Source organism: Rhinolophus hipposideros, assembly GCF_964194185.1.
Source record: "Rhinolophus hipposideros genome assembly, chromosome: 14".
Taxonomy (NCBI): Eukaryota; Metazoa; Chordata; class Mammalia; order Chiroptera; family Rhinolophidae; genus Rhinolophus; species Rhinolophus hipposideros.
In genome coordinates this window covers 61846321-61870940 of record NC_138060.1, presented here as the reverse complement: position 1 = coordinate 61870940, position 24620 = coordinate 61846321, and the positions used below count along the sequence as shown (strand labels likewise).

General features: G+C 40.5%; 1 protein-coding gene across 6 annotated transcripts in view; it reads right to left on the bottom strand.

The window, feature by feature from the left end:
- Nucleotides 1–24620, bottom strand: part of RBM6 (RNA binding motif protein 6) — a 90509-nt gene that overhangs the window by 31721 nt on the left and 34168 nt on the right. For 4 of the 6 annotated variants that reach the window (XM_081071642.1, XM_081071640.1, XM_081071641.1 and 1 more), the window contains one exon: nt 15594–15667. The exons of the other annotated variants lie outside the window; for them this stretch is intronic. In XM_081071642.1, the coding sequence (XP_080927768.1) occupies nt 15594–15667 (74 nt within the window). The remainder of the gene's footprint in view (nt 1–15593; nt 15668–24620) is intronic. 6 annotated transcript variants of the gene reach the window in all.

The following is a 24620-nucleotide window of genomic DNA, read 5'->3' as shown; positions in this document are numbered from 1 at the left end:
GATACAGCAAGAAAGTAGCCTTCTACAAATCAGGAAGAGGGCCCTCAGAGGGAAATGAACACCTTGATCTTGGACTTTCTAGTCTCCAGAACTGTAAGCAATTTCTCCTCTTGAAGCCACCCAGTCTATGGTATTTTGACTAAGATAATAGGTATATTCAATTAGTGATAAATTCACTGAACAGTACGCTTATGATTGGTGTTCTTTTCTGTGCAATAGTTTTAACAACAAAAAAGATTTAGAGACATTGCCCTTTCCATTTGTGCGTTGCATTTCCACCACCAATAGAACCATTTTAGGTTATCTAACAATTTTCTAGAGCACATCACTTTAATTGCCGTTAAAGTTGCTTAAGATATAGCACATTTTGAATCTGTGAAACACGTCACTGTAGGGAAGCTTATCCTAAGTCAAAAGTACCCTTTGGCATCCAATTTTGAGTCAATTCTTTCATTGGCCCTGTAAGGAAATTTTTATACTTGTTTTATTAAAAATGTTATCAAACATCTTATTTGTGAGATTTTTTTAACCCCAGAATAATCACCGGAATAGTTAAATTTCTTTACCACCTTTATTTAAAAAAAAAAAAAAAGAAGAAGAATCCATTAGTTGACCTCTGTAAGCATCCAAAACTAGTATGGATTAAGGTCAGTGACTAATATATCATCCTCAAATAATATTTTGTAACTGAAAAGAAGTAATTGAGAAAACATCCCACGAGAGCAAAAAGCTTGTAAGACCTTTCATTTTTATTTATTTATTATTTTTTAAGGAGCTCGCAGCTCACAGTGGCTTATGCAGGGATCGAACCAGCAATCTTGGTGTTATTAGCACCACGCTCTAACCAACTGAGCTACCCGGCCACCCCCATTATAAGACCTTTTAAAAGAGAGAGATTCTCTCCTTTTGAGGGATAAATTCTTGGGAAACACCACCATATTCAGGTAATATACTTATTTTCAATATTTCAGAAAGTCTAATAAATATCCTATCTACCTTAAGACGTGGCAGGTAACTAAGATGGCCTGTTTTTCCCCTTTTAGCTGAATATATATCAAGAACCCAAGAATTTACCAAAGAAATATAAACAGGTAGTAATAAATGTAAAAATGTTCTATCTCACTAATAACCTAAGAGAAATATTAAACCATTCCTTTTTTTTTTTTTTGCTACACTGGCAACACGTTTTTAAAAAATTATGAAATATTTTAAACACATAGAAAATTAGAGACCACAATAACAGACATCCATGTACCACTCACTACCCAGTACAAGTATTTTGCTGTTAACACTTGGCACTAGTTGGGATGCTGGGAAGCCAGGTACTCTCAAACACTGTCGATGAAAGAATAAATTGGGAAATTTCTGGATGGCAATTTGACTACATGTGAAGTCATAAAATATGCTTACCACTTAATCTGGCAAGTCCACCTGGAGAAATTAACTTAATTAATGATGTATGACTATCTATAAAAATATTTATCACAGCATTGTTTAATAAAATAAATAACCTCAAAATGTCAAATGAAGAACTAGTTAAATCATGGTAAAGTATACTATGGAGCATTACAGCTAGCTAAGGGAAAAAAAGAGAGAAAATATAAATCACTAACATCAAAAATAAAACATGGGCCATCACTACTGATTGCATGGATATTAAAAGGATAAGAATATTGTGAACAATTCTATGCCCACAAATTTGATAACCTGGATGAAAAGGACCAATTCTTAGAAAAACACATTCTGCCAAAACTTAAAACAGAAGAAAAAGACTACCCGATAGGCCTTTATTTAAAAAACTGGGCCAAAAATAATCTCACAAAACTAAAAGCCCCAGCCCCAGAATGGTACACCAATTAAGCCTACCAAACAATTGACAAAGAAATTATATAAATTTTCAACAGTAACTTCCAAAAGACAGAAGTACAGGGAACAGTTCCTAACTCATTCTATGAGGCAGGCATCTTCCTAATACTAAAACCAGACAAAGACGTTATGAGAAAAGAACTACAGAACATCTCCCATGAACATAGGTGTAAAAACCTCAACAAAATATTAGCAAAATCAAATACAACAATATGTAAAAAGAATTATACAGCATAACCAAGTGAGATTTATTCCAGGTATACAAGGATGGTTCAACTTTCAAAAAATCAATTAATGTAATCCATCACCTCAACAGACTAAAGAAAAAAAAAATCACATGATCAATAGTTGCAGAAAGGACATTTGACAAAATCCAACACCCAATTCACGATAAAAACTCTCAGCAAACTAGGAATAGATGGGAACCTTCTCAATGTGATAAAGAACATCAGGGGAAGAAACTCTACGGCTGGCAAATAAGCATATAAAAAAATGTCCCACATCAGTCGTCAGAGAAGTGCAAACTAAAACAATAATGGGATACGACTGCACACCTATCAGCATGGCCCACTCCCAAACACTGACAACATTAAATGCTGGCGAGGACCTGGAGCAACAGGAACTCGCGTTCATTGCTGGTGGGAAGGCAAAATGATACAGCCACCTTGGAAGACAGTTTGGCAGTTTCTTACAAAACTAGACATACTTGTACTCTTACCATGTGATCCAGCAATCACGCTCCCGGTATTTACCCAAGGAAGCTGAAAACTTATGTCCACACAAAAACCTGCACAACAATGTATTTTATATCAGCTTTATTCATAATTACCCAAATCTGGAAGCAACCAAGATGTCCGTCAGTGGGTGAACGGATAAACCGCGCTACATTCAAACAATAGAATATTATTCAGAATTTAAAAAGAAAATAAAGCTATCAAGCTGTGAAAAGACATGGAGGAACCTTAAAACGCATATTATTACTATGTGAAAGAAGCCAATCTGAAAAGACTACATACTGCATAATTCCAACTATATGACATTCTAAAAAACCATATGGAGACAGTAAAAAGATCGGTCGTTCGTTCCTAGAGGTTTGGGGGGGAGGACAGGATGAACAGATGGGGCAGAGAGGATATTGAGGGCAGTGAAACTGCTCTATATGACACTACAATGGTCATTTATCACACATTTGTCCAAACCCAAAGAAAGTACAACACAAGGAGTGACCCCTCATGTAAACAAACTATAGACTCTGGGTGGTAATGAGGTGTCAATGTGGGTTCACCGATTGCAAGAAATGTTCCACCCTGAATGGTAAGGGAAGCTGGGAGTGCGGTGCTGGAGCTGGGGTAGGTATATGGGAATTCTCGTACTTTACGCTTGCTTGCTTGTTTATTTATTTATTAGTGACCTAAAACTGCTGTAAAAAATGTCTGTTTAAAAGGAGGAAAAAAGTCTGTTAATCAAAAAAATAACTGGCAGTGCAGAAATTATTGGAGATGTTAACTCTTTTTTTCTTAAACTGTGTTTTCCATGTTTCCTACAAGTAGAATGAATAATCACACTGAAAAGTGGGCACGGTGGTGAAGAACTAACCTATGTAACTTTGGAAAACAGTATTTTAACTATATACTCTCAGGCTAAAGACAAAAAGAACTGTACCCCAATATCATACTCTAACAATTCTGAAACTACTTTATATATATTCCAGGATTGAGCAAATAAGCATATTGTGGATTATGAGAGCTAGGAGTTTTACTGCTAGCAAAAAGAATTACAAATAAGGAATGGGGTAAAGCTAAAATGAACTCTGTGATACTGGACTGGAAATGAAGTTATCATGAAATCATTGTTTTATACACACACACACACACACACACACACACACACACACACACACACACATTTGTTTGTATATACCATATAGTTTTAGTTCTGTTCAAAAAATAAAATAAGGGAGAAGGAATAGCTTTTCCTTATAGAATTCTAACAAATGTGTAAGAAATGATGAGAATAGGAAGTTACTATTAAACAAACCCTACAGTAATAACTGTTACACGAGGAACCATCAATAGATGCTAAAATTAAGTGAAAAGGGTATGCTGAGAAATAGGATATTTATATAATCTCAAAGTATGTCCCCAAAAGATCTTAATTATAATTAATTAACAAACAAATTATACCTAAAATAATAGCTTTACAGAGGAGAAACCTGATAAACACCATTTTAACCAAGTGGTCTAAGGTAAAACAGCACTACAAATGGAACAAAAACCATGTTACCTGATGATGTATGGGGAAGGACACCACATCACTCCCGTGGTATTCTTGCCAAAAATGCATAAACCTGAATTTAATCACAAGGAAACAGACAAATCGAAATTGAGAGATGTCCTACAAAATACCTGCTAGTACTCTTCAGAAGTGTCAAGGTCAGCAAAAGACCAAGAAAGACTGAGGAACTGTCACAGAAAATACAAAAAAGGAGGTATGACAACTAAATACAACATCTGATCTTGGACTGCATCCTAAACCAGAAAAAGGAACATTAGTGTGACTGGCAAAATGAGAAAAAGTTCTGTAGATCGGATAATACCATAACTATGTTAACTTCCTGATTTTGACGACTATACTATGAAATATAGGACTGAAGAGTATTTGGTAGTCTATCTTTTATTTTTATACCCCATGTAAAGTCTGAAATTATCCCACAACGAAAAGTTTAAAAATCTTGAAACTTTTAAACAGTCTTGTCCCACTAGAACGGACGGAGACAAGTCCATTTTATTCACTAATAAACGTCTAACACTGAGCCCAGGGCCTTGCACATAGGAGATGCTCAGTATTCACCATGGCAACAAAAGTGAAAGTGAGTTGCTTCTCATATTTCCAATGTGATTCCAGACACACGAATTTGTATTATATAGCAGATGTCTCATTTACAGCAGTCCCACGATAGTGAGATAAAATACACACATCTTTTGAGTTTAGTCTCTATAATTAGCTCAGCATGCTGGCCCCAGTTACACGGCTCTGTGAAACCTTCGTCCAAAATAAAGCCAAATGAAAAGATGGTCCAAAGACGTTTCAAATGTTTGACATACTATAACTACGGGCTATGAAAATCAGCAGCCACATTTAAAATATTCCCTGGAAAACTCTGACATGTTAAGCACAACCTGTTTAGAGAAATCTCAACTTGTTTGGTTTTTCCAGTAACTGCTATCAACTGTGTATAATTTGCTGACCCCAGCCCCCCATATCCAGCAGGTATGTCTGCTGGATAACAATACCTTAAGTCGTATCTCAGGCTGATTCTAAAAATCACCTTTAGTTATTTCAACAACTTGTTCTGGTCCATACATCAAATAGGTCCCATTCTAAAGCCCCTCCCTGACAGGCACAGGCTAAGCTTGTGACTGGTAGTCTGGAGGGTGGGCAGGAGCCAGGTCTGAACTCTCACTGTACTCCTAACACACCCACCAGTCCCCAATCTTTCAGGATCTGGAGGAAGGCAAGGAAAAGATGATTCCGTAAGAGACAACCCATGGCAAGCTGGGTCATCCTCTCTTGGGCTAATCACACCTCCTGTCCCCTTATATCAGGCTTTCTCACCTTCAGCACTACTGGCATTTGGGGCAGGATAATTTTTCATCATGGGAGCTGTCCTAGCATGCTTAGCATCACCCTGGCCTCTATCCCCTAGATACCAGTAGTGACAACCTAAAATGTCCCTGGGCATTGCCAAATATCCAGTGGTTGGGGAGGGGAGGAGAGGGTGTCAAAATTGACTCCCCTCCTTCCCCCCAATATTAAGGGCCACTGTCTTACAAAAAACGTTGTCAGGCCAGTGGGGTTTGCTCCCCCTTTCCCTGGCTGCTGCTGCTTCTTGGTCTAATGCTGACGAGCGGGTAGTGTCAGGCATTCAAATGCCAGCTCTCTCATGGGGGAACACATTTGTTGTCTTTTTGAGAAGCTCCACTAAAACCTCACAGTGCCCAGGAATGGGAGGTTTGATTCTGGCCCTATTTCCCATTCCCGGCCTCGACCTCAGCCCTTGCCCACAGGGGACCCTCTTGGGAGCCCTGACAGGACAGCTTAAGCCCCAATAGGCTTCTAAAGCATCCACTTGACCCACCAGAAGAGCATCTCCAAGCACCAAGGGAGGGCGCGGTGGGAGGACAAGTTCGTGGCGCCTCTTTCTACAAGAAGGAACCATTGCTATTCAAAATGCTGTATTCAAATGTGGTAAAAAGTTAACATCTGGGGTATCTGAGTGAGAAGCACACAGAAATTCTTTGTACTATTTTTGTGCAATTTTTCTTCAAACCTGAAACTCATTTTTTTCTTTTTTTAAACATTTATAATTTTTCCTGTTACTTTCAAGTAGCTTGGCTCAGTGGCTTTCTTTCTTCTCCTTTTTATAATTGGGGAATATTGGGGAACAGTGTGTTTCTCTAGGGCCCATCAGCTCTAAGTCGTTGTCCTTCAATCTAGTTGTGGAGGGCGCAGCTCAGCTCCCAATCCAGTTGCTGTTTTCAATCTTTAGTTGCAGGGGGCGCAGCCCACCATCCCATGAGGGAATTGAACCAGCAACCTTGTTGAGAGCTCGTGCTCTAACCACTGAGCCATCAGCCGCCCCTCCAGCAGCTCAGCTGCAGCTCGTTGTCTTCAATCTAGTTGTGGAGGGCACAGTTCACTGGCCCATGTGGGAACTGAACCGGCAACCGTGTTCTTCAGAGCTCACGCTCTAAGCAACTAAGCCCTGAACTCATTTTGTTTTTTAAAAGTATACTATATCCCTGAACAGTGATCTTATTAGAGTAATGAAGGTGTTCTAAAACTGGATTATAATGATGGTTGCACAACTTGGTAAATTTACCAAAAATATTTAAACTGTACACTTAAAATAGGTGAATTTTCTGATATATAAATTATCACAATAATTTTTTTTCTCAAAAAAAAAAAAAAAGAACCCCTGTATTCCGTCATCCTAGGGGGTCAAAGATGACAGCAACCATGCCGATGCTGCCGGACAGAAGCCTCTGGGAAGACACACAGGGAGGAAACCCTTCCCCCTCCCCCCCTAGTGATTCAATCTCCCTGCCCCTGCCCCATGCTTTGAGCTTTGGTCAACAATTCCATGAAACCAGGAAAGAATATTGCCTCTAAAAAATAGCCCAAGGATTTCCTAAATGGCATTTAAACTTTAAATCTGCTTCAGAAATACTCCTTTCCTTTCCTTTTAACTGTGTGGATACTAAAGCAGAAAGCGCACCCAATTCATCGAGCAACTGCTATGCACAAACCACGTGGCGATTTCAAATGTGGCTTGTTATCAATTTCATCCATCATCTTTCTCATTTTTTAGCTTGAATGTTCTTCAGATACCATAGCAAAAACATTCTTCACACATTTTGAGATCAAATTTTTAAATCTCTAGCTTCCAGACAAACTGATTAAACGCTTCGTCCCTTCCCTCTCTTTTTGTAAATGAATCTGTACTTTATTTTAGACCTGCACTCATGCCAACTGGGCTAGGACCCTGAAATAATTCCATGCTAAAATAAACAAACTGAAATATAGTTCACATACCATACCATTCACTCTTTTATAGTACTTTATACAATTCAGTGGGTTTTAATATATTCACAAGGTTGGTCAACCATCACAACTATCTAATTCTAGAACATTTTCATCATCCTAGAAAGAGATCCTATCTTTTACCTATTAGCAGTCATTCCCTGTCTCTCTTGCTCTCCCCTTCTGCCTAAGTGCCTCGTAACCGATAATGTACTTCTTGTGATAGACTTCTTTTGCTCCTATTATCTTTTCCTTTGGAAACAGCATTTATACAGATGATACACAAATTTCACTTGACCACAGATTTTGGTAAAATATACATCCTTAGTATACAACATTAGCATTACTACGCTCACCATGTGAGATTTAAAATAATTATTAATCCAGGTAAGCCTATCCATGACTATCAAAGTCATGCCATCACCATCAATACTCTTAACAAGAAATATGTACATGTTGTACATACTACATTATATATGTAATATATATCTAGCTCATATATAAATGAGCCAGTGGGTGTAATGACGACACCTGAACACTTGGCCCGGTGGAGAAAGAGACACTTTATTATAACCTCCAAGTTCACCTGGGATGGAGAAGACGCCTAACATTCAATGCCACCTGTAGCCTAAGAAAATTCTGTGATAAAAGAACCATGAGACTGCATAAATTATATAAATGTCTAACCACTATGTTGTACACCTGAAACTAATAAAAATAAGACTGAATGTCAACTACAACCGAAAAAAAAATAAAAAAACAACAACAACGATGAGAAACAGCAAGGCTCTCTACTGCGCAAGTGCTGGGATGGCCATGGTCCTCTGCCCTCACTTGCCTGGGTCCCTGTGCACACACCCTTCAGATGCTGTCAGGACAGGCTACCCAGTCACTTTCACTTTCAGTCCAGACATCCCGTGACGGGAGGACTGGGCAACAGCATGACGTGAACGACAGCCAAAGGTCTAGATGCCACCCAAAGCAGCGCTAGCACTTTTCAGGCCTCGCTGAGTCCCAAGAGGCAGTGAAGCAGCCAAGGAAAAGGAGAACTAAGCAGAGCCCAGTGTTCCAGAATCCCCCGTACCACATGCTAGCCAGTGTACTAAGCACTTCCCATACATTACGTCCTCAAATCTCACAACTGCTCTGAGGTGGGCTCTATGACTATCCTCCACATTACGGAAGAGGAAACTGAGATTCAGCAGTTACAAAAGAGCTAGGAAGTGATGAGGCTGGAATTCTAAACCTGTCTGTGCGCCTAACCCCATACAGTCTGGAGGTGTACAAAGTCATAAACCCAAGTTACAATCAAGGGGCCGGCCGGTGGCTCAGGTGGTTGGAGCGCGTCCTCTCAACCACAAGGTGGCCGGTTCGACTCCCGCAAGGGATGGTGGGCTGCGCCCCCTGCAACTAGCAACGGCAACTGGACCTGGAGCTGAGCTGCACCCTCCACAACTAAGACTGAAAGGACAACAACTTGAAGCTGAATGGCACCCTCCACAACTAAGACTGAAAGGACAACAACTTGACTTGGAAAAAGTCCTGGAAGTACACACTGTTCCCCAACAAAGTCCTGTTCCCCTTCCCCAATAATAAACATCTTTAAAAAAAAACACACAACAAAAAAACAAAGTTACAATCAAGATCACAAACTGGATTGTGCACTTGTATAACCCGAGTGAGTTAATTAGAATTACACATTTTTTGCCTGTTTTTTTAAGAACTGTCTATAATCAAGTTCCAAGAAGCCACAAGACTGAAAATCAGCATCTTGCACAATTCCATTTTTATAAAAAGTCAAGCACTGACTAAAAATACAAGCCAAAAGTTCAAGATAGGACATCAAAGCACAAGGTTAAAATATATAGGCACATTCCTAATTTAGAAGAAATTAAGAACTAAATTACTTCAATCCACAGTAATGAACCATGATATATGTATGACAAAAATAATTATAAACCTCAGAGGAGACACACTGGAAGTTCCCCTTAAAACTGCCAAATGATAAATGTTTATTTTTCAAATTCAAGAAAATTAAACTGAATCTAGTGTAGAGCACCTCTCAGAATTATTGGAGAAAGTCTGAGATATGGCAAAGCCAGGGGCTGGTTATCAGACGTAGGGTTTTAAAGCCGCAGACTAAATTTCCAGTGTGGTCTGACCACGCCCCAAGCCCTACAAGTGGCATCTCTCCCCCTCTTTCTCTTGAAAAGAATTTCACATTTGAAGCCTAAGGCAGTAGAAAGTCCTAGAGAGACCTGGAAGCAGTCCCCTGATAATAGGTCCTCCTTAACAGGCTGAATGAGAAGTACTGCTGATGCAAAAATAATCCCCCGGGGCACTGCCGCCACATCCTTTTTAAGCCTTATGCTCTATGAAGCCAAGACTAGAGTCACTGTTAACTTAAGACTTCCTCATTCCAGTCAGAGGAAAAGTTGCCGTGATAATAAATACATACTCAGTCAGTGGTCACTATGCCAGGCCTGGCTGTAATCACCTTACAGACATTACACAATTAATCTCTGGAAGTATGCGAGAACACCGAGACACAGAGACGCTAAGCCATCTGCCCAAGTTACAGAGTAGGTGACAGAGCTGGGAAGCGACCCCGGGCCATCTGCCTCCACTGTCCGTGTTTAACTGCAACACACTGCCTTGTGCCCAGTTACGGCTCAATCACCACATAGGTAACCGAACTACACAACCAGATCACCAATCCTTGACATCATTTTTAGTTCTCCTGAATTCCCCAACTTTCCGAAGAGCAAGAGTCTTCAATAACTGTTGATTTACTCATTTCAGAATGCATTTTCCTTTCTTTTTCCCACCAGTACCATTATTGAGGACAATCAGGAAAAGGTACTGAGATTGAAGTTTCCAGAAAGAACGGCATAACTCAAGCCACAAGTTATACAGCTGAGCTCTGGCCAGGATGCCACACTCTCTTCAGTGAAGTCGATCTGGGGTGAGGGTTTAGGCAACACCAAAACTTTGCAGGAATTTATAAAGATTTTGTTGTTGTTGTTAAGTTAGTTAGTTAGTTGGAAGGCACACAATTTAAGTCCTGAAGTGTTTTGTGCACTGCTACTATCAACATGAACAAGGTTCCAACAAACTGACTTCTCACCCATTTCTCCATCCGACCGCACAAGTCTTCCCACGCCCCCAATAAGCTTTCCCTATTGATTTCATTTTAATCACAAGGACAGATCCCATTTAGATGTGGCTTCCTTCATATACCTTCAGAAACACTCTGGCCATGCTGGTATCTTCGAAAACCCAAACTCTTAACTTTTTCCACACAAAAAAACACTATTTCATAAAACTTCATGTATTCTACAGTCTTTATACCCTCACACCAGAAAAGGCCAGTGTCTCAAGGAATTTTCATGTCACGTGGTACCAGCACCCTTTTCCTTGAACTTTATGAAGTCGAGATGATTCTGTCATACAGCCAAATCATCTTTGGCTAAAGAAGGTTGAGTAAAAACTCCACAGAAATGAATTCTTTTTCCAGTGTTATTTCTTAAGGGAATTTTAATGACTATTTGGCCAAATCTGAATAGGCAACAAACATCACACCTGCAAATTTGAGAAAATAAAATGCTAATTCTTGCAGACCCAATGACAACGGTTTGAGAGAGCTAGTATTCAGAAGCGGGCAACCACTGAAAGGGATTGATACTCTTAACAACTGCTTCTTACTCTCCTCCCCAAGTTCCAGTGCAATGGCACATTCAGCAAAAGGAGGTAATAATTCACCCTCACTCCCTGGGGACTTGGACGGTACAGAAAGCCAAAGGTATATGACACAGCTAGAAAGACTTTTCCCAGTAGGGGATGCAATAGAAGGCTCTGTCTCACAGTACTTGCAGGCTTTCCACTTCTAGACCAAGATGATGAAGGGAGGAGCCAACAGACCTCTGTTAGAAATTATTTCCCCAGACAGACAGCTAGGTGATGCGCTAATGAGAGCCGTGGCCACAACGCTCAGTACTGCTGCACTTGCATGTGCTACACTTGGATGCCTCCAGGAAGGCCCCGGGAAGGGCCCTGATTATCACCCCGAATAACCTCATTCAGGCACATATGCTCCACAATATCCGACAAAGCAAACTGGCAGAAGCCTCCTTTATTCCTTTCCCCTAGACCTATAAGCATCAGTCAATGATAAATAAACACTCAACATCAAGAGTCAGGATAGCAAATAGTTGTAGAAAACTCAACCCAGGGCAGCCGGTTTGCTCAGTGCTTAGAGCGCAGTGCTCATTACACCCAGGTTGCCAGTTCGATCCCCGCATGGGCCACTGTGAGCTGCGCCCTCCACAACTACATTGAAAATAACGACTTGACATAGAGCTAATGGGTCCTGGAAAAACACTGTTTCCCAATATTCCCTAAAAAAAAATTTAAAAAAACCTCAACCCAAAGCATTCCACAGAAACCTCCTCAGAAGAGTACACGGTCTCTACTCAGAGGTGCCTAGCGGGTGGTGACTCAGAATCTGTCCCAATACGGTCTACAAGTAAAACCTGAGGGAAGGAGAATGGCTGACTAGACAGACACACTCGTGTCCCGTAACCGCCTGCTTTATGCACTCTAAGGAGTAAGGACTTCTTTCCTCATATTCGTATGTTTTTCAGAAGATCTTGAACTACTGTGTTCTTGGAAGCCTGATCCTCATGTCCATTTCCTTAAAGAATATCCAGATATGGAAATATATTTATTTTCTTAGAATTGTGATTGGCAATTACTTGACATGAAGAGGGGGAGAGGAGGGGCTGATTGTCTAATTTCAAATTCTTACTACACACAAGATGCTGTGCAGTGCTGTGTAAGTATCATTCCAAGAGTCACTACTCACATGTAAGGTCACCCCTCAAGAAACCTTCCTGCCCCCCCATTTGCAATTGCCCCCATGCATCCATTCTCTCAATTATCTTTCTGGCACTTGGCACTATCATATGCTGTATTGTTTTCAGTTGGTCTACTTGCTGATGCTCTGTCTTCTACCACGAGAACGGAAGTTACACAGTCTGTCTTGTCCACTGCAGTGTCTCCAGCACCCAGAAAGGTGCCTGGCACCCAGCAGGCATTCCTGAATGTACAATCTCAGCCAATCCACACCAGAGCCCATGAGGTACTGATAACAGAGGGAACGGAGGCTGAGGGAGGGAGAGAAACTTGCCAGAGACAACCTGGCTAGGAAGTTACATCTCACTGCAGAGCCTACACTCTGCACAAGAATTTCCCTGGAGATCCCATTCTCAAAATGTTTCATTCTCAAAATGTTTTTCTATCACAGTGGTTTGCACACATCCCGGTGGTTATTAATTAAAAGGTTATTAATTAAAAGAAGGCCGATTGGATCATGGAGTCTGCAGTTCAGCAGGAGAGGCTTCTGTTGTGTGGCAGTGCAAGCACTATGTCCTCTGTCCCACAACTAGGGGAAGAATAAAAATCTAAGAAATGCGATCGACTGAGTAAGGATATGGTTCTGTCCTATCAAGGAATAATGCCAGTGAATACTGAAAACGAGGTAAGACAAAACTTTGGAAGTTTATCTGGGAGAACACCCTATGGACCCAAGAGTACCACATAATCTCTGTCACCTTTCTTAGTCTGAGATGATAAGGTCCTAGAAGACAGAGGCTGTCCCTTATTTGTACTCTGGCACTAAGTGCCACATGGCTACTATGCCTGAAGTGCTTCTATGCCTGAAGATGGCTACCTGCCAAAACAGTCTGTTTCACACCTGGAAGAATTCTGGCCCTGTTCCTGCTTTGTCCTGGTGTCCCATTCACTGGGCAAAGGTCATTCATCAGGGATCTGGGGCCCTAAGAATGTTCATAGAGTGAGTGGGGAGAAGAGATGTCTACAGGCCACACCCCCTCCATACTGCTGGTATAAAAGAACATTTTCCCAGACATGGCTCTGATAGAAACCCTATGGATAAATCTTGGTTATTGTTTTCAATATTTCTATTTTTTTCCTCCCCTTTTTTCACCTCCCCCACTCCGGTTCAAGCCGTTGTTTCTCAGTCTAGTTGTGTAGGACACAGTTCCCTGGCCCATGCTGGTGTTATAAGCCTTGCGCCCACTCCCCACCCCCCCACTGAGGCAGTCGGTCACCTGTCATCGGTCGGCCGCTCACAGCAGCTCATGGCAGCTCTCGCCGGCTGCCGGCTGCTCACGCCGGCCACCAGCCACTCACACCAGACACCAGCCGCTCATGGCAGCACACAGCAGCCCATGGTAGCACACAGCAGCTCACGGCCGCTCACGCTGGCTGCCAGCCCCTCACGCTGACTCACACTAGCCACCAGCCGCTCCTGGCAGCACATGGTAGCTCACGGCAGCTCAGCTCCAGGGAGAGCCATTGTTCACAACCTTAGCTGTAGAGGGTGCAGCTCACTGGCCCATGTGGCAATGGAACTGGCGACCTCGGCGTTAGGAGCAAGGCGGTCCAACCACCTGAGCCACCGGGCAGGCCCAGACTTCTTTTTAAAGAAGGCTGCCCTAGTTCTATTCGACACTACTCTTTGGAGGGCTGGATACTTTAGACAAGATTTTTTTATTGGGATGTAAGGAACAGGCAGTTAAGGCACAATAAATACTGCCTTATTTTTTAAGATCAAAGATTAAATAGTTCTGATAAAAAGCAATACCATTCCAGGAGAAATATACAGTTGAGAGAATGGTACAAAGAGATGGTATCTGCCATGGCTCCCCCATTTATGTTTCCACCACTCACAGGATTCTTTAATACAGTGACAAAGGACTTGAAGATTATTCACTGATAATAAGATGTTTATGCACTAAGTGAGTGTTCTCAAATGAGGACAGACTGTCATAATGGAATCAACCATAAGCATACAGATTGGGACCTTCATTCCTCTCCCCAAATACTGGAAAGGTGGCAGTTTCTGATACATAGTTAGTGATTGATTCAATGATGGACACAGAACAAATCAGTCAACAAGAATTCTGTCAAGGGGATGGGGTACTAATCCCGTCATTCTCTGAGGATCTAGTACTATTTATACCACTAACAAAGAGGAATGATACATCAAGTTTCCTCTAATTAGTGCTTGCTCCCAAAGGATTTAAGGCATGTCATCTCCATAAGGGAAGAACATGGCCAAAGAAGGGAAAAGATTAAGGGTAGTCAGCCATGCTGGATGGAATAAAGCTGATGAAAGGGCATTAGGCTATAAAAAAGGGAAGGGTTCGCATGCAATACTGTTCTTTTCCAGCAGAGCCTTCTTTTAAGATTCTGGGTGCACTGCATCCACTCTGTTAAGAAGAGGCAGTGAATACATAAAAAACAATATCACTAAGCTTTCCTCCCACTTTACAGATGGAGGAACTAAGACACCACATACGCACACATGACACAGCTTTTCCTAAGGAAACATCATGACAAGAAGGATTCTATCCATTTCATAATTCTTCCCAAAACTACCAGGCAGGGTTCAATTAAAGACCCAGATGACAGATCTAGGTGACAAGCTGAACACACATCTAGGTGTTTCAAACATAAGGTGGTACACGTTCAGATTCACCAGCTTTGACTATATGCAGCCAAGAACTTGAGCACGAAACTCCAATTTGCAAAGAACAACGATTAATGCAATAGACACGAACAATCCACAACTCTCCTCCCAGATGGCCCTCTTGCGAAAGCAGCACATGCAGGCAGGACCTGAGTGCCACCGGAGTTGCCATCAGAGGTCTTCACCCTAGGTCTGGACAAAAGTACTGACCCAGAATTCCTGTGCCAGGCAGTTCCTTGAGATCACAGACATTCAAGGACCGTTCTTTGCATCAGGATTCCCATCTCAGTCACACTCCACAGGGAAGCACTCCAGACCGGTCATTTTTTTCCCATCTACTGTCTTTGGAATATAGTCCAACTACAATTGGGCTCTAGTTTTTAAAATCCACTCTGTGCCCATTAACTCTTCTAAAGGAACCTTCCCAGCCTCTTTTAAAGTTTCTCCTCACAACTGCTTTTTGGTTGGAATGTGGTATGCTCCAAATATAGATTTTGGCACCTTTCCATAGTTTAATTACTTGAAACCCTCCCTCCCCATACATAAAAATATATCCTTCCAGCATCATTTGACCGAAGTGTAAAGCAACCTGGTTGGCCTCCATGCATCCGATGGCATCTTCCAAGAGTGAAAACTCCACGCAGGCATAGCCATAGTCGTAACCTGGGGACAGCATTTAAATACAGACGGGAGTGGTGTTAGTGCCTTGCAAACACAAAAGACACACTTAAATCCCCCGTTTCTGAACCCCTTAAACACAAGCCCACCCAACTAGCCCCTCCCTCTTCTAGGCAAAGCTGCTACCCCAAACAGAAAAAAGTACTGAAGGAAAGACTGGGTGTTTCTGGACTTTTGAGAGTCATTCCAAAATGTGGTTTTTTTTAAACCAAGAAGATCTTCTGCCCTCTTTAGCACTGATGATCTGGCGAGGGTGTCCCAGAATTGGGTGGGAATTCCCACAAAGTTCAAATGGGGACCCAAAACATTTTAACCAGAGGCTGAATCAACGAGAACAGGAAAGTATCTGAGGAAAAAAAAAAAAAAGGCATCCCTAGAGAGGAAGTAGAAGCAATTATCTCAAAGCTATGCTAATAGTCACCACTTTTCAAGCAGAAACCACCTTCAAAGACAGAAGTGCTGACAGACTGAGGCAACTATTCTGTTTGGATACCACAGGAGGCTTCTGGTTGGCAGGGGACAGACCATTTCAGGTGTCCTCATTTTTTCCTTGTTTCAACTCAAGTCATAAACCAGCTAAAATCTTTATGAAAGGAAGAAGGTGTAAAAGCATAAACAAGTACAAAGAGCTGGGTCCAAAATTGTGCTTACGCACAAAGACTGGCGGTCGGGTAGGCTGGAGGAGAGACAGCAGTTGTTAGCAATCAATACATGGTCAAGAATTGTACGTACCATTAGTTATAACACACCCTTCACCTTTCTCCTGAGCAAGTGTCATCTGCGGCTCTCGTGACCCATGAGATCGGGAAGTCATGGGATTTACAGGCTGCTGAACTTTAACCCTAACCCACCCTATAATTTCCCTGATATGCCACCATCTGACTACAAAAATATAATTTTCAATGCAATGCTCCATAAGTGTTTTCCAGGCTTCCTCCACTGCCTCACAGGATAAAGAAGCTCATCGTTAGGAGCGACACTGTGCAAATGGAACAGCAAGAAAAAGATGTGATTTGTGCAGATGAGAAAACTCAGGAAAAGAGAAACAACGCAAAATCTAGGGCAATTCCAAGTGCAAAGTATATATAACAGGAAACTGAAATCATTGATTCAAGGTATCACTGGTCAAAAATAAAATCAAGTAAAATTAAAAGAAAAACTAGGGGCAACCAGATGGCTCAGTTGGTTAGAGCGTGGGCTCTGAACAACAGGGTTGCCGGTTCGATTCCCGCATGGGTCAATGAGATGTGCCCTCCACAACTAGATGAAGACAACGAGCTGCCGCTGAGCTTCCGGAGGGGTGGCCGGATGGCTCAGTTGGTTAGAGCACGAGCTCTCAACAACAAGGTTGCCGGTTCAATTCCTGCATGGGATGGTGCGCTGCACCCCCTGCAACTAAAGACTGAAAACGGTGACTGGACTTGGAGCTGAGCTGCGCCCTCCACAACTAGATTGAAGGACACAACTACTTGGAGCTGATGGGCCCTGGAGAAACACTGTTCCCCAATATTCCCCAACAAAATTTTTTTTAAAAACTAGAGCCATAGAAAATGTAACTCAAAAAGTAGACCAAAGTTGGTGAAATGGGTTGGATTCTTTGTCACATGGAATGAATGGTCTGAAACGCTTTATTACGGTAGTAACAAAACTGTAACTTTAAATTTATAAAATACTCCAACTTCATTATAAAATGTTACAATGATATAGGTTGATTTTTGCTTTGAATTTTAAGAAATGACCAGGAAGAAGAAAGGTACTAGAAATCTCAGCACCACCTTAGGCTGACAGATTTGCTACCTGATTTCACAGCTTTTACCAACACATTAAAACTAACCCTGCAACCTTCATTTAAACTTACCACAAAATCAGTCTCCTCTGATTAGTAACTATTTGAAGAAATAAAACTACTTTAGAGAAACAGTGTATTGTATATATCAACAACAAAAACAGTGTATTGTATATATCAACAACAAAAATTGTTTTGTTAATTCCTGTCAAGTGGATTTTCTTGATCAAACTCCATGAACACCTCAGACATAAAACATTCTGCATTGTGAAGGGCTCTGCATGTCTTTGAGAAATATTATAGAATAGCAAGAGCAACTAAGGTGCCTTTTATCACCAAATACCTACTGCAAACACGCAAATGCGCATGTACAGTACAGCCACGGAAAAAGCAGGTGTACTCTCAAGTGTGTTGAGTCCCACTACAAAGGAGTGTCCAGGTGTGTAGAAAGCAACCCTCTCCATAGCTGCCAAAATTAAAACACAGGGAACTAACATCAAATTGGCAAAGCCTTGAGTTTCCTTTCTGTGCTTAAAGAAGTAACTATTGTGGCCTAGAGGAGAGCACAGAATCTGTGGACAGAAAGAGAGAGGATTCATGACAACATTCACACTTCGCTAAAGGACAAACAGGCTTCGGTATTAAAGTCACTGGGAAGGAAAAGATACAATCTGCAGGAGGCATTATGGGCATCTATAATAACGGCATCTTTGTACATCAACCCTGCCATACGACATGTTGACTATCTACTTCAGATTTAGTATTAAATTCACAAGCCCAACACTCAATTTCTTCTGCCTGAAAGTTTAGCTATCAAACTGGAAATTTAAAGTTGAATTATAATGTCTAAACCTTAAAAAATAAAAATAAAAAATTGAGAAGTACCCAATCTTGATCCCAGGCATTTTGTGTGTCCAGGACTGACGGTTATAACACAAGGATTGCTAGTAATTAACAAAATTGACTATGGCACTAAGTAACATTTACATAGCACCTGTTGGTGCAAGGATGTATTAAAAATACTTTCCGTACACTAATTGAATCCTCACAAGACTGCTCTGTGAGGCAAGTATCACTAACCTCATTTTACTCACGGGGAAGCAGGCAAAGAAAGAATAAGTAATTTGCTCTGAATCACCTCAGCGGTAAGCAGCAATACTGGGCTTCAAACCCAGGCAGTCCAGACTCAAGCTGATGTTAACCACCAGCCTGTGTAGCCTCTCACCCTCTCATAAAATCCTAGACTGATACAAGTAATCTGAACATCAAACTCTCCAGAGCCCGATTAAAGGTGTTCCACATGCTTGAGCACAGATAAGACCATGTCTATAGGTAAGAAATATTGAGATTTGCAGCACAAATTACTCTTACTCTAAATATCTGTAGCAGAACCACTGTGAGTGGACCTGAGTATGCAAGTTAGAAAACATTCACCCTCATGGACTGACGACGATACTAGTTATCAAAATTCTTCTGAAAATACAAAAACTAGAAAGTCTTATAAGTGATGGCTATAAAAATTACCATATGGTGAGTAAGATACTTGATATAGTATACTTAATATATTTAAAAAGCTTTGAAAATGAGGACAATCATGTAAAATGTATATAGGAAAAGGGACTAGAGTGAAATACGATGAAGTCGCATCTGACTCAGAGGCTAGAGACAAAAGTCAGCATAGATGAAAACCATGCATTGTCAAAACCATACTTGAACACCCCAAGGTGAAGAACATACCATCTCTCAATATAGGTTAAGTCCAACACTGCCCGTTTTTCCTCCAGCGTTGCAACAGATCACTTTTCTCTTGGTTGACACCAGATGAAGAGGTTGGCTTGCATTTAAGGGCCATAATGTATGAAAAATATATCACTTTAAATAACAGAATCACAGCCAGCACAGCGAATATTCACACTCAGAGAAACTTGGAAACAGAGACGAACTGAAGCCATAGCCAAGTTATATCCTCGCCTCTCACACTCACGTCATCAGGGGAAAGGGTGTAGGACGGAGAAGAGGGGCTGAGCAAGCACAGGTGAATGTATAGAAATCTGAAAAAGATGTAATGCGACTCGACCGTATACAAAAATGATGAGGGTGGTTAGATTGTTATAGTGGGATTTTTTTCTTTATTTCTCAAGTATAATTTTATAATTCACAGAAAAAGTTCCAGTAGATACAAAAGATATCCATTCCACCCAGAGATCTAAGTAAACATTCTGAAAACAACCAACCAACCTAGTACTGAGAATTGCTCGGAACCATTTGAAATCATCAAGATGGTAAGCCCAGTGTTAGCAGTCCCACCTAAAAAGGACAACAAAAAGTCTCTTTTATTACCTTTTTCTTCCACCATCGCATGCTGGGAAGAAGTCTGGTGGGCTGATGGGTCTTAGTAATTATTTACATGACTATTAAAAAGGATACCTTATTCTGTATTCTAACCTGAAAATATAGATTTTTCATAGAAATGTGAATGCTCCTTATACTGCCCCCCACGTTTTTTTTGGCAGCTGAGAAGGATGCGAAAAGGGCAAGGGGAGGAAATCTATAAAGGTAACATTAAAATTTCAATTTGTGTCCATCTTTATTAACCATGTGGTTGCCTGTTCCCCCAAAAAGTATCCGTGATAAAAGCTAATTAAGGTGCTTAGCGGGAACAAGGTACAGAAAACAAAGCCCAGAACCAATTCGTTAGTCTCTGACCCCAGAAAAGGCAATTCAGTGATGCTGACAGACAGGCTCCTATTATTCAAGTCAATTGTTAGTCTACACCAAACCCAGCTTTTATTTATTTAGGCAAATGAGGTGAGTTGCCAGCTCTATATTAAAACTGAACTAGAAAAACCCAAATAAATAGGTTGAATTTCCCATTCAGAGAGCACTGGTTGCCTTTGAAAAAGCCCAGAATATATATACCAAAATATGAGACGTAAAAAAGAATCAGGATTTTAAAGGACATAGGCAGAGCGAAAAAGAGATTATTTTATTGAGTATCTTTGAAGGGAAAGAAAACACGTTTTCTCCCCCTCTAAACAAGGAGTGTTATTTCTGTGGGAATAAAAGCACTTATGAATATAAAGAGCACCGTGAAAAATCTTTAGATTCAAGAGGGTTTAGTTCTGTAGGAGCTGTTTTCCTAATTCCATTTCACTGGGGATATAGGTTTTTAGAGGAAAATTAAAATATTATTGAATTAGAGATTTTAACAAGAACCAAAACAGACGCGTTTCAGGCATTTGAATTTCTATCGATGAAAATAACAGAACAAAGGAGCCCTGTGTGCAAGATTTCCAACAGGCATTTTGTTAAAACCTCAAATGAACATGCACCTGCAGCTTCATTGGGAAAATTAGGGAAATATCTGATTTATATGTCAAACTACCCTGTAGGAAGAACGGAATTGGCCCACGTGAAATCCATCACTTTGACATCTGATAAGCACTTTCAATTCTCTCCCCCTCAATTTTGTGTATAAGAGTTGCTGGTTTATAATTAAAAAGATGAAATAAGAAAGATATACACTGATGATTACTTGCTAAATTTTTGAAAACCACATTATGGTTCTATTTTATTTATTTCTCTACCTTCACCAACTGATTATTTAAAAACATTTGTTTGTTTTGTATTTTCAAGTAGTTTTCAAAGTCTAAAATTAATCCTACAGTCACTCCCAGGATATTAGGAAAGTCTCACCCGTATTCAATTCATTTCCACTTCATTGACAATAACAGCGCCTGTGAGCATAGTGGAGGAAAGTGTCCTTGTCCCCAGAGAGCTGAGCCTAATAAGAGTGATGTCGAGTAGATAGGCACAGACTGCCTCAAGGGAGCAGTTAGTCTCTCTCTCTCTCTCTCTCTCTCTCTCTCTCTCTGTATCTCAGCTATAATTGACAGATAACACTGTATTCGTTGTAGGTGCATGACGTGATTTGATATATTTATATTGTGAAATGATTACACAGTAAGTTTAGTTAGCATCCATCACCACACGTTATAATTTTTCTTGTAATGAGAACTTTTAAGATCCACTCTCTTAGCAACATTCAAATATACAATACAGTATTGTTAACTATAGTCACCATGCTGTACATCACATTATTTATCTGGTAACAATTAGTTTTTACCAAGCCAATCATCTAGTTAGATTTTTGTTCACTTCAAAACAAAACAAAAAAACCTACGGAGAAACCATCAGGAGTGAGAGAGGAATGTTTGAAGATCTGCTTTCCCCCCCATCTCTTGGAATTTCCTGAGTGATAAAGATGACCTGAGTGTCTTTTGTTCTAATCAGGTGACTCTTGGTGGGCTGTTAGATAGCTCCAAGATGAGGTCTGGTCAACAGAAAGACCAAGCCCTGATTAGAAGCTTGAAACTTTCAGCCTCACTTCCAGGGAGGGGAAAGGAGCTGGAGATGGAGTCAATCATCAGTGGGCAATGACAATCAATAATAAATGGCACCTCCACCAAAACCTCTAAACGATGGGCAATGACAATCAATAATAAATGGCACCTCCACCAAAACCTCTAAATGATGGGCTCTGGAAAGCTTCCAGGTTGGTGAACACATTCACCTTGAAGGACCCTTTCAGAACTATGTACCTCTTCACTTGATCCTTCATAATAAGCTGGTCAAGTGTTTCCTGAACCTTGTGAGCTGTTCTAGCAAATTATCAAACCTGAAGAAGGGAACATGAGAACTTCCAACGGAAGTGTGGGTCACCTAGGAATCTGACACTTGTGACTGGCGTCTGAAGAGCAGTCTTGTAGGACTGAGCCCTTAAATCTATGGAGTCTGATGCTAACTCTGAATAGGTTAAGTAGTGTCACAACTGAAGTGAATTACAGGACAACCACCTGGTTGCAGAATTGGCTGGTGTCAGGAGGAAAAAGATCTCTCATTATCTCTCTGCCTATGTGACATGGGAGGCAAACTGCTTTCTGTTGATGTCATTCCTGAACATGTTCAGACCTCCATCTCTCAATTTACCTGAAGTTTGCATCCCATCCCCCTTTACGCCAAGTCCAACTGCAAACACTACTTGTCATCAGCTAACTTACTGACAGCACTTGTCCTCCACACAGCCATTTTAAAGTACAGGACTATTCTCGGGTAAGGTTTCCCTCAAAAAGGTCCATTTGTTCAGGTATGCTTGTGCATTAGTCAGATATGCTTGTACCTTTGTCAAACATATTCATTGTCTGCTACACATGGTGAGCACCTTCTAGAGTTCGATATTAGTCCAAAAGCTAAAATAAAAACTTAATTTTCTAACACAGAACTTTAAATTTATAATGATACAAACAACAAAATAGAAAAGTCTACTACCTCAACATAACACCACTGAGTAATTTTAGAAATAAAAATAAGTCTGTCAGGGGGTGGCTGGATGGCTCAGTTGGTTGGAGCACGAGCTCTCAACAAGATTGACAGTTTAATTCCCACATGGGATGGTGGGCTGCACCCCCTGCAACTAAGATTGAAAATGGCGACTGGACTTGGAGCTGAGCTGCGCCCTCCACAACTAGATTGAAGAACAACGACGTGGAGCTGATGGGCCCTGGAGAAACACACTGTTCCCCAATATAAAAATAAAAAATTAAAAATTAAAAAGTCTGTCAGCATCTTTTTTGGGAAAATTTTTTGGGAGATTTCCACTCATCCACTTTTATTTCCAGAATTTGCACATACATATTAACTAATACTTTGGGGTTCACGAAACGCATCTCAATAGTTACACAACTATTATTTAACCACCAATTCATAAGCTACAGTGCTGCCAGGAATTTTTGGAGCATATAAAACATGACTAATGTTTTCTTTTTTGATTTGGAGGCAAACAAAGATAGATCATTTAGTTTGTGGCACAAATCCAGTTGAGAGGTTAACACTAGGAAAAACCTAATGAAGCAAAGCATATGCTATGTGATGATTTTCCTACCCATCAGGAAACATTTCATTGATTTTTTAAATGACATTATCTAGTCACTTTACCTCAGCAGAGCTATGAAGTACTAATCCATAGCCTCTGCCCCAGTTCCTGTACCATGGGATTTTCTAACATGCATTTGACAATTAGACAACCAACATTCACTTTTGATAAATGCACCTGTAGGCAAATTAAACACAGAACAAAGGGAATATGTTGTTTTGTTTTTCCTGCTCCCTCAGCCCCTAAAGCAATTGAATGAACCCTAAAAGATAGAGATCAGGCCAATGAATATCTTTTTTTCTCTTTCCAGGTCAAATCTAGTTTTAAAAATAGTGGTAAAAAAACAAACAAAAAAAATAACAGGAGGCCCACACAACACGAGAAGAGGGAATACCACAGCAAAACTAACATTCATTCAACAGAGCCAGGACTAAGTTCTACAAATGAAATACATGACCATTTCCCCTGTTCTGGTTCTTAAGCTACATTTTGAAGTGGTTTGGAAATTAGGTTTCAGATCACTCTAAAAGTGTCAAAGTGTTCCCAATCACTTAAAAACTCCCCTCAAGGCAAAGCAGCCCTGAACTGATAAAGAAACTTCACGAACAATGAGACTGAAACAACCAACACCATTCAAGGTCTCCAAAAGTCTATTGGGTAGAAGACAACTCCTCTCTCCGGGAATTTATAAATCCTTAAGCCCAAATACATTTTAGAGGTTGAATATATTCTTTTTAAAAAACATGCAATGGAGGAGATTAGACTTTGGGTGGTGAGCACACAACAGAGTATACAGAAGTCATATTATACAATGGTACACCTGAAATTTATGTTATTATTAACCAGTATTATCCCAATAAAATTTTAAAAAGTAAAAATATGGGACAGATTTATAAGAGCCTTCTAGAGATCACACTAAAAAGCCAGGTCCGTCTATATGCATTTTTCTTATGTGATTATTTCCTGTAACACCCATGAAAAGTCCTGATTTTTTTTTTACTGTCTCTCTCTGAAACTCAGGGGACATCACTAATAATTATTTGCTGATCTCCAACCAATGATTACCTCCAAGCATTCATTTAGATGTTACACTCTCTTCATCCTGTTGCATCTGAAAGTCCTATTCTTGTCATCCTCTAGCAACTTTAGGATTACAAAAGACTGAACACTTTTCAAGTTATCCATAGTGCAAATTTTTCAAACTTTCAGCCAAAAAGAAC